Source organism: Podarcis erhardii (genome assembly GCF_964252035.2).
Source record: "Podarcis erhardii genome assembly, chromosome: 9".
Lineage (NCBI taxonomy): Eukaryota > Metazoa > Chordata > Lepidosauria > Squamata > Lacertidae > Podarcis > Podarcis erhardii.
In genome coordinates, this window is record NC_138512.1 from 40,183,845 (window position 1) to 40,197,264 (window position 13,420).

At 45.5% G+C, this 13,420-nt stretch overlaps 1 protein-coding gene across 1 annotated transcript; it reads right to left on the reverse strand.

Moving 5' to 3' along the window:
- Positions 1-144: 144 nt before the first annotated feature.
- TLR2 (toll like receptor 2) lies at positions 145-7,836 on the reverse strand. The gene is made up of 2 exons (XM_081875312.1): positions 7,670-7,836; positions 145-2,688 (listed from the first exon to the last, which is right to left on the reverse strand). Exon 2 carries the CDS (start codon positions 2,680-2,682, stop codon positions 349-351), a length of 2,334 nt encoding a protein of 777 aa, XP_081731438.1. The 5' UTR covers positions 2,683-2,688; positions 7,670-7,836; the 3' UTR covers positions 145-348.
- Between the last annotated feature and the right edge of the window lie 5,584 nt (positions 7,837-13,420).

The window sequence follows — 13,420 nt, forward strand, 5'->3', positions numbered from 1 at the left end:
AGAAGAGAAATTGTGCTCTGGCGGCGCGGCGGCAGCAGGAGGCCCCATTAGCTAAAGTGGTGCTTCAGGTTAAGAACAGCTTCAGGTTAAGTTAAGGACCTCCGGAACAAATTAAGTACTTAACCTGAGGTACCACTGTACAACGCACAAAACGGTTTTGTAGAAATGTGCATATGAAGGAAAAATTAGCTGAATTCTCATAAGGACTTTTTCATCTTCTTTTTTTTTTTTTTTTGGTAAAGTGCAAACTGATGTAAAAATGTGGAAAACTTAAGGCTGGAAAAATGAGAAGCTGAGAGAAACAGGAAACCACAGATTCTCCCATCCCTTCGTACCCTACAGTCTCTGCTAGGATTTTATTGCCATTTTCAAATTAAACCAAAATATTTGCTGTTGAACTTCATCCCTTGGCCATTCAAGGTAGGTTTTTGTATTCATTAGCCTCCTGAGCTTACAAAACCTTTTGGGGATGGTCTTCTCTGGAATGGGCTCCAGAAGGATCAGAATTGCTGCATCGTTGTTCTCATCAAAAAGCCGGAAGTGAGAGAAATCGAGTTCGTACTTGCACCACTCGCTTTGTACAAAGTGCTCCGACAGCACGAACAGAGTTTTAGAACTCTTCTCAATGGAGTCGATAATGTTGTCCACAATCCATTTGCCAGGCGTAAAATCCCTTTTATGGAGGCAGAGTTTAAATGGGGGATTAGCTTGCTCCAGCTCCTGCACCATGACGTCTTCCACCCATTCAGAGTCCTGCTCGCTGTAGGAAACAAAGGCATCATAGCAGGTTTCTTTCTTGTGGTTTCTCTGGGGCTTGCGTTTCGCTTGAAGCCACGCCCAGGTCATTTGCATATACCAGATGGCATGAAGCTTGTGGCAAAGAACAGCCACCACCACAACGACCAACAGCATCAGGATGCAGATTAAGGACACCATCAAAGTCAGGTGGCAGTCAGAGGGCCGAAACTGAACAGCTCCCACTCTCTTCCCTCTTACATGCTCCGGAGAGTCACAGATGTAGTTTTCTGGCCACGCAACAAAGACATTAGATGGTCCTTGTTGCGACTGCGTGAAGGAGACAAATTCACACGAGCAGCGGAAACTGTTGTAACGCGCATCCAGTTTCTCGATTTTTGCAAATTTGACAAGTTGCTGCTCATTGAAGTCGAATATTTGGTTTTGTCTAATATTTATGATTCTAGCACTAGGAATTGAGGCAGCATCCGGTAGGGTTGTCAGTCTGTTGTCTTTGATGTAAAGCTCCTGCAGGTCAGGCAGGCTCAGTCTGAAGTCTTTGAGGTTATTATGGCTAACATCCAGTACTTCGAGACTTCGAGGAATGCAGTTTGTGAGCATGTTTAATTTACAGCCAGATATATTTAAAAATTTCAGACTTCTGGGCCAAACACACGAGGCTGGCATTGCTTCAAAGTTATTTTGACTTATATCCAAGTTAATAAGATGCCGTCTAAGAGCTACGCTTTCTGCTACTACTGAAATCTGCTTCAAAGAATTCCGACTGACATTTAAAGTTTGTAATCTAGGCCAGGCATCCGCACACAATGATTTTTTCAAATACGGATCTAGCAACAAATTCCCACTGAAATCAAGATACAGGAGGGAATAGAAGTGCCTTGCAAGATCACAGGGCACTAGATAAACAAATGCATTTTCAAGTGTAAGTCTGGTAAAGTTTGTTACAAGAGGCGTCACAGAAGAAAGATCTGAAAAGGAATAAAACTTGGTAATTGTCAAATTTCTGGCTGTTATCACTTTCAGGGAAGTTGGAGCATCTTGAAGACCATAAAACTGCCCAGTACCTTCAAACTTGCAATCTACTATCTCTATCTCTTGCATTTGTTTCATATGGGCAAATATGGGTGCAATCTGAATGACAGACATATCCGAAAGTTCAACATTTCTAAGGATAACTTTCTGCACAGCTGTAAGAAGCACTGGATCAGAATAGGGAATGGGCGGCATATCAAGGATTTGTATATTTCTCAGTTCAAGACACACCACAGAATCTGTAACATCATATATAATTGCAGCTAAAGTGGCATCGGGGGGAATATTCAACATAATGTGATTTATCAACTTAATTGATTTCAGAGTTCCTGCTACATATTGTTTGAGGTTGTGTCCTTCAATTTCCAGTTCTTCAAGAGTTGAAATTCCTTCCAAGTCATGTGTCTGTAAAGCAGAGAAGTTGTCATTTCCAAAGTACAGGTATCTCAGTTTTGGCAATTCAGAAAAGAGTGGAGCTTCCCCAAGAACCTGGTAGCAGTTACCTATTAGGTTCAACTTCTGTAAGGAAGAAAGGGGCCTGAACCAAGAAGGAGACAAGTGAGACAGTTTGTTCTTTGATAAATCCAAGTATTCCAGCTTTACAAGGGAGCGGAAGGCCTTCTCATCAATTGTCCGAATTTGGTTAGATTGGAGCAAAAGAGTTTTCAGATTGATGGCAAACTTCAGGTCCTCTTCCCTGATGTGCTCTATACTGTTGGAGGTCAAATCCAGCTTCACAATATCATCTTCTAGCCCAGAAGGAACTGCATGTAAAGCCCTTGAAGAATAGTTGCAGAAGTGAGTGGCATCGCAAAATGGGCTGATATGCTGGGCAGAGAGACTCACAGCTCCAACAGCAGAGATGAACCACAGGCGGCAGACTTGCTCAAACATGACTGTCTAAATGGTTGGTGGAGGAGTGAAAAAGGAAGAAAGAAACAGAATTGTGTGAATTTGTTTTTAATTCACTATTAAAATCATTTAATCACACAGTCAGTATTTTAACAACTTTTTATACAAACTACTATAAGAAAGTTCACTGATAGAGGCTTGACAAGAGGACCAATCAGGTGGTTGCCCCTGGCTTCAGCCCCTAATATACAGACACCTTTAGGCGCCAAGCAAAAACATTCCTTTTTAACCAGGCATTTGGTTAATCTGATTTACATCCCATGCCCTTTTTGGGGGGGTTGGGGTGGGCTATTGGGTTGTTGCTTTTATTTTTATTAGTTATTTTGTGGTTTTATATCTTGATTTTATTCTGTGAATCACCCTGAGACCCCTGGATATAGGGTGGTATATAAATTCAATAATAATAATAATAATAATATCAAGTGTGGCCTTCAACAAAGCTTTACTCATGAGTAGACCCAAAGAAATTAGTGACCCTAACTTAATGCCCATCCATTTCAAACTGAGTCAAATTTAGTTGAACCACAGGCTGTTTGGGGGGAATCGCTGCTATTTGCCAAAGCTCTTCCCATGGGCACTGCCACCTTGGAAGGTATCCTGCAGACAGGCAGTAAATCCAAAATGGCCATTCCAGATGTTTGGCAGCATCAGTTGCACTACATGGGCAATAGCTGTCCTATGCTACTATCTGATTGTCATTTTGGTGCTCATAAACTAAACTGTAGCACAGGACAGCTATTTTCCATGTAAACAGTGCTTTAGTCTACCCGGGCCAACTCTCATTCTCATAATTGTTGTAAAGCGAGACAAGCCATCATTTTTACAGACGGGGGAACCAAAGGAATCAACTGAAGGCTGCTCAACAAGTTGAGGGCTAGAGATAAATTTGAGCTCTGGTCTCTTGAAGACCAAACCAAACAGCAGTAATTTCTGAGCCGTTTTGAAGCAGCCAAACTTTCTTCCTTCACTTTTGGTTCAGTTGGCTGCCCTCCCAGCAGCTTTTGCTTGGCTGGATCTTGTGCCAACAGAAGGGAAAGTCCCAAAACTTCCCCCCTCCCACCAGTGCCTGCACTTTCATATTCATGCAAGAAAGGCTGGTGACCTCGATTCATTCCAAATGCTTTTGCTGGGAATGTCCCAGGCACATTTATAACATAAACAACTGCACAAACCTGAAAAAAGCCTTGTATCTCTCTCTCTCCCCTCCATCTGCTATTGTCAAGTAGCAATTTAGAAACAACAAGCATTAGTTGGCACTGGGAAACTTACAGGCTGTTACACACTTGCACCCAAGTTAATTGATCCACAGCACAATCCTAAATGTATCTACTCATTAGTAGGTCCTGCTGAATTCAGTAGGGTTTGCTCTTGGGTAAATGGGGTTAGGACTGCAGCCTTAGTGTTTTAGCAGATTATGGGCAAACAACAAATGCAGAGGAAGTAGCTTGCCCAAACACTGGGTTCTGAAAAACCGCTCACCTTCTCAGGGAGGTGGAGTTACAGGCTGGCCACAAACACTCCCTGTGTACAGCAGGGGGCGTAGCGATGCTGACCATGTCATTGGGAGTCCTTGCCGCTCCCCACGGCCGACCAATATGGTCAACTGGGCGGTGTGGCTTAAATGATTTAAACATCTGTGTGGCTGGGTGCTCAGTCTCCTTTTCTCCTGTGTCAGATCTCCCGCCCTCCTGCCCTATTTCCATGTGTTCGCAATCTTGGGCTTGCTATGGACTACGGTTAGTTGCCTGTTGAAGGGGCCAGGTAGGCCCACTAGGCAAACTGGCACCAGCAATGTGGTTTTCACCTGCCTTGTAGCAATCGTCACAACTTTGTAAGGTCTGGCAGTTAGGCATTGGTAAACCTGGTTTATGGGAGGGGAGGTTGTGGCCTTCACCTGCACCTCCTCTTTATGGGTATTCTGTTACAGGGATCCGGGGGTGTGGGTCCTGTCCGAAGCCTGGGTAAGGGTTAGGGCCATGCCACAACCCTATCGGTGACCCTGGGGGAGCTTGCAGTTTATGTACATCAACAGGGCTTCCCCTACTGGTGGTTGACCCTTATGAGACTACCTGCATGATGGGCAGGAGTCAGATACAGTCGGTTTAGTTCCATTGCCTAAGTCAGGGGTAGGCAACCTAAGGTCCACAGACCGCATGCAGCCCAATCGCCTTCTCAATCCAGCCCACGGACGGTCCAGGAATCAGCGTGTTTTTACATGAGTAGAATGTGTGCTTTTATTTAAAATTCATCTCTGGGTTATTTGTGGGGCATAGGAATTCATTCACCCCCCCCAAAAAAAATATATAGTCCGGCCCACCACATGGTCTGAGGGACGGTGGACTGGCCCATGGCTGAAAAAGGTTTCTGATCCCTGGCCTAAGCTAATACTGCTCACATCTGTAACCAATAAAGCTGTGGCCTTATTTATCCCATTAACCCAAAATATTGGTGTCCCTGTGTTTCATTATCTAAGAAATGGGTGGGGCTTGCCATGCAACACAGGATGGGCTCTGTCTGACACACTCAAGAAGACACAATGCATCCTGGGGATGACTGAGAAATGAGGAGATCACCTATAGCAGTTTATATGCAAGGTGGTGCCAACCTTGGTGAACAAAGCAGAAAGGAGTGCACCTGACAAAAGAATGACCTCCTCACACCAGGCCACACTATTTGTCCATCTGTGCCAACCTTCCAGTTGTTTTGGATTTCAATTCCCATCAGTCCCAGACAGCAGGCTGGCTGGAGGTGATCGGAGTTGTAGTCCACATAGGTAAAGGTAAAGGGACCCCTGACCATTAGGTCCAGTCGTGACCGACTCTGGGGTTGCGGCGCTCATCTCGCTTTATTGGCCGAGGGAGCCAGTGTACAGCTTCCGGGCCATGTGACCAGCATGACTAAGCCACTTCTGGCGAACCAGAGCAGCGCACGGAAACGCCGATTACCTTCCCGCTGGAGCGGTACCTATTTATCTACTTGCACTTTGACATGCTTTCGAACTGCTAGGTTGGCAGGAGCAGGGACCGAACAAAGGGAGCTCACCCTGTTGCGGGGATTTGAACCGCCAACCTTCTGATCAGCAAGTCCTAGGCTCTCTGGTTTAACCCACAGCGCCACCCACGTCCCTGTAGTCCACATACACACATGTAATAAAGTAGGAGAGAAAGTATGCTGGCTGGGGCTGATGGGGCTTCTAGTCCAAAACACAGCTGGATGGCAACCAGTTGGAAAAGGCTGGTCTCCTCTTACCAGCAGTGGCTGCCAGGCAGCTTTCCTCACCACCTGCTACCCAATCCTTTGAACTGTGGATGCCAGCTGAAGCTGGGACTCTGTGGAAGGAGAAGACAGTGGGCAGATGGGGTGTGTGTGTGCCAGCAACCCCTCCTTTTGCATGTTGTGCCCTAGCCCTGCTTTCCACATGATCATTTGTCACCACTGCATATAGTTTACTCGCAACCAGTGTACATCGTGAAAGGATGTAGTGTGACTGATATGCCACTAACTGTAAGGGGCTGTGCCATAGCTGTCCATCAGTTGCCAGTGACATTTCACAGCCACTGGGTTTATTTCATCAGTGAGATTCACTAGGACTGGTGCCCCTATTTAGAATTCTATCAGGTGTAGAACAAAACAGAAAATAAAATCACAGACGCAGTACCAGCGCTCGAAAATTAAAATTATGCTCCTTCATAATCCTTGCGGCAGAAAACATATCAATGAACATGCATCCATGACCAACAAAGGGGAGGGAAATAAGTCCTATGGATTTTCTGTGCTGACAAGGGTTAGGTGTGTGAAAGAAATCTTAAACACCTGTTTTCTAATCTCCAATACATAAACACCAGGAGGATGGGCTGTGCAGGCATCTTCTAAATAGCAAGGCAGAATAGTGTACTGAGCAAGAAACACACTTGAGTGGCCATGTCAAGTCTTCTCTTGAACTCCAAAAGCCATGCAAGAACCATGCTTTTGATCCATACTATTGCAAGTGTCCCGCTAAGGGTTCAAGGCAGAATGACTCTGCCCAGAACTAAAGCTGTGGAGCAAAACTAAACTACACTAGTTACTATTCCTTTTTGTAACAGATTGCTACACACAGGCTTGTTAAGTGGTAAACCAGAAGGAAATCTGCTACCTGAATAGTTCAAACCAAATGGTGCTTCCACAGTGGGGCTGTTGGGGGGCAGGGGGTGGGGGTCAGGGGCATCCTTTGAAGCTACACGGCACCTCCATGCCTGGTGTGGGCAACTGCAGGCCGAATAAGCAATGGCAGTGGATTGCACACGAGAAGGTGCATTGGAGGAAAGCCAGTGGCAAGATCCCACTGGTGCTTACTTCATGCATGTCAAGCTATGTCTAAAACTTAGGAAGTCCTTATGACCATTTTTTCACACACAAATACCTGTGGATCGTTTCACTTTCAGACCTATTTGTAAACGTGTGATTAAAGTGGGAGAGAGCGGGAAAGGGCTTTCAAATGAGCATCGCCATGCAATGCATGTCAAAGATAATGCAGCTGCTTTTGCATCCCCATTACAGAGGGAAGGAAAGTGGAAAAACAAAAATTAAGCAGCGCAGCACGTTTCCTCAGAAACAAACTCCATGAACTTTTTTTCCAGCGTAAACATGGAAAGAACTGCCCTGTCCGCAGCAGCGCAACCATCGGCTTAAGCTGCAATCCTATACTTTTTACCTAGGAGTAAATGCCATGGAAGTCAGCGGGACGGACTTGTGAGCAGGAGGGTGTGGGCTTGCTTCGAAAGAGTCGAGCCGCAGCAAGAAGAAAACACATCAAAACACTAGAAAAAATTCAGTGTATCTGAAGAAGTGTGCATGCACACGAAAGCTCATACCAAGAACTAACTTAGTTGGTCTTTAAGGTGCTACTGGAAGGAATTTTTTTATTTTGTTTTGACTATGGCAGACCAACACGGCTACCTATCTGTAACTAGAAAAATACAATACCCACCGGCAGCGCGTGCACAGTCTCTTCCAAGGGGTTGGGGCTCCCCAGGTGCGCAAAGTCCGCTTCGTCCTGCAAGAGTTAAAGGCGCCTCCCCGACTCGCTCCCGACTCGCTCCCGACTCCCTCTGCCGCCTCTCCGCGACTGGATTTCCCGGAGGGGAAGTGCCTGGCGGGCTTCCGAGGGTTTGGCTTGCCGACGCGGGCGAGGACGGAGCCAGAAGGGGAGGAGCGCGGCGGGCGGGCAGCGGGCGATTCGCCGGCCGGGGGGGACGACGATTCAGTGCAGACGTTGCCGCCCGGCTTCAGGCGCCGGAGTCGCCGGGGGCGGGGGGCGAACAGACGCCCCCGGGCCCTGAAGCGCGAGGCCTCCCGGCTGGCGGAGGGACCCTCCGGCCTTGCTCCGCTGCCGAGTTAGCCGGAGGCCACCGCGCGGGCCGCTCGCCTCCGGAGTCGCTTGTGGCGGGCTTCTTACCCCGGGGCAGTAAGCCCGTTACTCCCGCAGCACAGTGAGTGGCAGCACCGGGAGCAAATAGTGCAGAAGGGAAGCTTGAGGAGGTTTCTGAGCGTGAGAGGCGACGAAGGGGGATAAAGGCTGCTCACGTGAACGCACTATATTAAATTAACTTTTATTGAAGGCAGCCCTAGGTCACAGCAGCAGCACCATACATTTAAAGCCTCTGGCTTACCCAAAGAATCCTGGGAAATGTAGAATCGTAGCGCTGGAAGGAGCTCAAGGACTATTCCAGTCCAACCCCCTGCAATGCAGGAATCTCAAGCGTACTTTGTTAAGAGTGCTCTGGGGAGACTGAACTACAATTCCCAGGATCCTTTGGGGGAGAGCTGGGTGCTTTACAGGCACGGTGTGGTTATGGGTTTCTAGGTCTTGAGGGAGGAAGTGCTGCCCCAAACACTTTGTTGACTAAAGTGGAGCCCTTCTCGTGCATCCCTCCGCCACCCAGCACATTAAAAAGAGTTAGGGTCCCTCCAGACTGGAGCAGAGTTCTTGGTGGGGTGGGGGTGGGGATATTTTTTTTTTATATGTTATTGACACAACAATAATGCATTAGTGGCCATTGACATATCAATCAGCTTGATCAGTTCTGCAAATTTCCCCAATGTTGCTGCATTATCGCCCATCTATAAGGGAAAACTTGAGCTATAGCACAACCAAAGCAGAACATAAACAGCGACACAACATTTGCAGTATGAAAATTTAACAGGAATTCAGCAGGAAGTTACAGGGCAAGCGATGATAGGAAACAAAGCATCCTGCTTTGAGGACGGAGTTCTGTTCCCTTTCCTGGTGTGGCATGTAGAACAGGGAGAGGTGTCATCTTGTCCTTTGCCTCGGGCAGCAAAATGTCTTGGACCAGTCCTGGACAGCAAGCCTGGAAGGTGGAGAGCTGCTCAAGACATGATGAATCTTTGCCTACTTCTCCAGTGAATTTTTACACCTTTTTTAAAAAAATGGTGAACATTTTAAGTTGATCTCATCAGTGACTTTTAACCATGATTACTAGGTTCCTCCTCCACTGCTTTTGAATACCAGTTACTGGGAATCACAGGTGGGGAGAGTGCTCTTGCACTCGGGTCCTGTGTGTGGGCTTCCCATTGGGGCATATGGCAGCCCCTAGGAGACCACAGTCACTGGCTGTTCACTTCAACTGCACTTGACATGTTCAGCAAAGGAGAACATCCAGTCCTCCAGTCTTTAGTTGGAAGCAAATATTGGACATTTTCCAGCCAATTCAAGGAAAGCTTTTACCATTGGAACAGGCACATCGTCCGTTGCCTGGAGCTGGTTGACCAGGGAGTTCTTTTTAAGAGCCTAAAAGTCCCCTTCTCTTAAATCCGTACAACAGGAGCAAATTGTGTTTAATAGTGCTCACCTACAGGTGTCCCTCTGCTAGCTGTTGTTTTTATGTTATTTTCAGCAAAGCCAGTGCACAGAGAAGCAAGCCACTTCGTATGTTCTCCTGCAATACTGAAGTCATCTAAAGAATTTTGTAGTGTCAGCAAACCTATACAACAGGTTCAGTAGAACAACACAGGAATCCTAGTAAATGAGGCCACAAGAGATCAGCAGCATGCCCTTTAGATCAGAGGGGTCAGCAGTGTGGAACCCACAAGCAACAGTAGGCCCCCACTACTTCTTCCCTAGAAATCCACCATGTATGAGAGATTTCACTTCATGTTCAGTACCTGTTTGTACTGGCTCAGCCTCTTCTAGACTGAACACCTCTCAAACATGTTCACATCTTTAAGGAGAAGAGGCATTCACCTTTTCTGAATGCCAGGACACGTGTACACCATCTGTTCTGAACAAGAGTGAAGGTGCCACGCAAGTGATGCAGGTGTGTGTTTCCCACACTGATGGGGTGCATGACAACATCATTTTCTGGTTCTGTCTCCCTTTCTGTTCTTTCAGATATGGGAGCCATTTTGTGACTGCTGCCTGTGGCATATTCTCAAAACTGAAAGGTGCCTACAAAAAAACTGGCAACCTCTGATTCAGAAATTATGCAACAGCTTTTAAAAAAAACCCTTTGTTTTACTTCCTCATGGACGGTGTTCTCAGGCTCTTCCATCATGTTCATGTCTGTGGTTTCCTGTTAGTGTCATCAGTGGCTAAGTTAAATATATCCGTCTCATCAGCAGATGATCGGTCCCATGCAAGCCCTGATCTTCTGCCAAGGGCTTCTTCTTTTCCCTGCACTGTATGATGCAAGTGGTATTGGCTGGACAATGCACCTGTCAAGCAGACACCACACTAAGCTTTCAACCACAAGTCCCCAAAAGGGAAGGGCAAGCAAAAGTGGTAGCAGAAGCAACTGCTCTCATTGGAAGACAATAAACAGCAGAAATAACACCAGCGCCAGCACCACACTGCCCATCATAATAAAACATCAAACATTAAAAAACCTCCTGATACAGGGCTGCCTTCAGATGTCTTCTAAATGTTGTATAGTTATCTATGACAGCTGATGGGAGGGTGCCACCACTGAGAAGTCCCTCTGCCTAGTTCCCTGTAACTTCACTCTCACAGTGAGGAAACCGCCAGAAGGCCCTCGGAGCTGGACCTTAGTGTCCAGCCTGAATGATGGGGGTGGAGACGTTCCCTTCAGGTTATTGTTATTATAGTATTTATTTATATCCCACTTTTCCCCCTGAAAGGGACACAAGGCAGCTTACATATAAAATAAGAACAGCTAAAAAGTTTTTTAATCAGACACTGATAGAAATAAAACTATATAGATCTACTGTATATCTTTATTGATATTGATAGGCATGCAGTGGAGCCTGCATGGATCAGAATTTTCTTTCTCCTAGATGGGCTACCTTCCCAGGTTGATGAGTCCCATCTGCACCCCCCACTTCCCCCACAGCATTTGCAGAAATTGCCTTCTTGACTGTTGGGCCCACCATCCATCTTGTCTGCTCAATCCGCCAAAGCATTCAGGGGAAGCCTGCAGGCTATGGCTAGTTCACAAACAGGATTACATCTAAAGCTTTTTTTGTGTTTTGTTAGCACATCTCAAACCCAAACCCAACATGTTCAAAACTAGTCTTGTTAAAGGCCATTCTTCAGTTCTGAAGCAATTTGTGCCATTTCTGAATATGCAAATGCAGATCCCAATTTACTCTTATTCTCAGTCACACCTAGAGCCAATCAGCACACCCATTTCCCCCTCCATTCCATGGAAGGAATTGTGTTTCTCTTCTAGCTAGTATATGGTTATTCATCTGGCAGTAAGCTGCTCAGCTGCTAAATGCCTTTGCTAAGTTTATGTTTTTCTCTGCCAAATTCTTCCTTGGAATTTCCAAGCAGAACTTCCAAGTGGAATGCAAGTGTGAATCAACTGTGCTTGTGAAGGGTCGGGTGTTTAGATTGGCCTAAAAGTCTTAAGATCTCCTTCATCCACACACCCCGTTTCAGCTCTCAGGGAAAGTCCCAGGATTTTATAAGTGCTAGTGAAATAGTTTTAATTGTATTTATGTGTATCCAGGGCCAGATTTAGGTTTGTTGAGGCGCATGCTACTGAAGGTAATGGGGCCCTTTATCTATCCAGCTGTCCTTTGTCAACAACAAATTGTCGCTGTTTTTCGTGTTGAATATATGCTACATGGTAATTTATGGACCTAATAGGTATCTAAAGCCATTTGAACGTAACAAATAGGAGCCAACACAACACAAAACACTGTTGCTGTATGTAGGTTTTATCTTATTTGTTTTTTATCATATATTCTGGAAATGTACACCCAGGTTATTTCCTTTAATTTGGGGGGGGGGGTCCCAAGAGACTGGGGCCCTAAGCTATAGCTTGTTTAGCTTATATGTAAATCCGGCACTGTGTGTATCCTCTTTAATGTTTGCTAAAGAAAACACTTGTTAAATGCTATGTAAACCTCTTTTAGAAAACCACTTCTGTGAGATATTGTGTATGTAAAATAAAAACCGTCATCATTTCAAAATATACTTTTGTCTAAATCAGGTAAGTAAACAGCAATGGACAGAGCCATGGATAGAAGATTGATGGCATTGGACTCCCAGTTCTCACCATTCCTGACCATTGATCATACTGGCTGGGGCTGATGGGGAGTCCACAAATATTTGAAAGGCTACAGGTTTCACTCTCCTAAGCAAGAGATATTGTCTCCTGGATTAGTTCCCTCAAATTTAGGAGTACACAGTAGCTGGCAGGGAAAATAATTGATATGCCACAAATTAAGCAAGGGGGTCTTTAGGTAAAGGTAAAGATACCCCTGACAGTTTAGTCCAGTCGCGGACGACTCTGGGGCTGTGGTGCTCATCTCGCTCTATAGGCCAAGGGAGCCAGTGTTTGTCCGCAGACAGCTTCCGGGTCATGTGGCCAGCATGACTAAGCCGCTTCTGGCGAACCAGAGCAGCGCACGGAAACACCATTTACCTTCCCGCCAGAGCGGTACCTATTTACCTACTTGCACTTTCTGATTGGCAAGCCCTAGGCTCTGTGGTTTAGACCACAGCGCACCCGCGTCCCTTTTAGGGGATCTTTAGGATAGAGCAAACAGCTGAAAGTATTTTTAATTGGCACATGCTTTGCTGTTACATCCTCTGAAGTGCACAAAACAGACATGTACTAATTCAGCTGTGGGAATTTCTTAAAATAGGCTGGCTTATGTTACCTCTATAAAACACAGAGATTGTAACAACAAACTATGAAATGAATTATTTCTGTGGAATGTAGAATGACAATGAAGAGATGCTACCAGTTTCGTTCATTCTCATGATCTGGTGGGAGCCAGAGTGCAGTTTTGGGTTTTCATTTTTATGCCAACTTGCTGTTTTATAATCTTAACAAGTTTCCACTTGTGTAAAATACAGTAAAATTAACCATGTGAGAACAGATTATTTTGCACATTTTGATTCTGTGGACATTGCAAAACTTTTGTCAGAGAGACCAGTTTCCAGGTAAGGTATTTTCTACAAATGTTTTATGTTTTAATCTATTACCCAGTTCTAAAAAGCTATGCTTTAACTTCCTGCAATTGGAAGTAGCAATTCCCCCCCCCATATACTTTTGTACACAATTGAGATTCTTCTTTCTAGGACTGTAAACAGAAGTACTTCCGTAATCAATTAATATCCTGTACGTTTGTTCTGGGCATGAATGATGACTGAATCTAATACCCTTTCCCCTCCTTTGTAAATACATTTGTGAGAAACACTATTTCACCATTTTAACCCATTCCTCCTCAAGGAGCTCAATGGAGC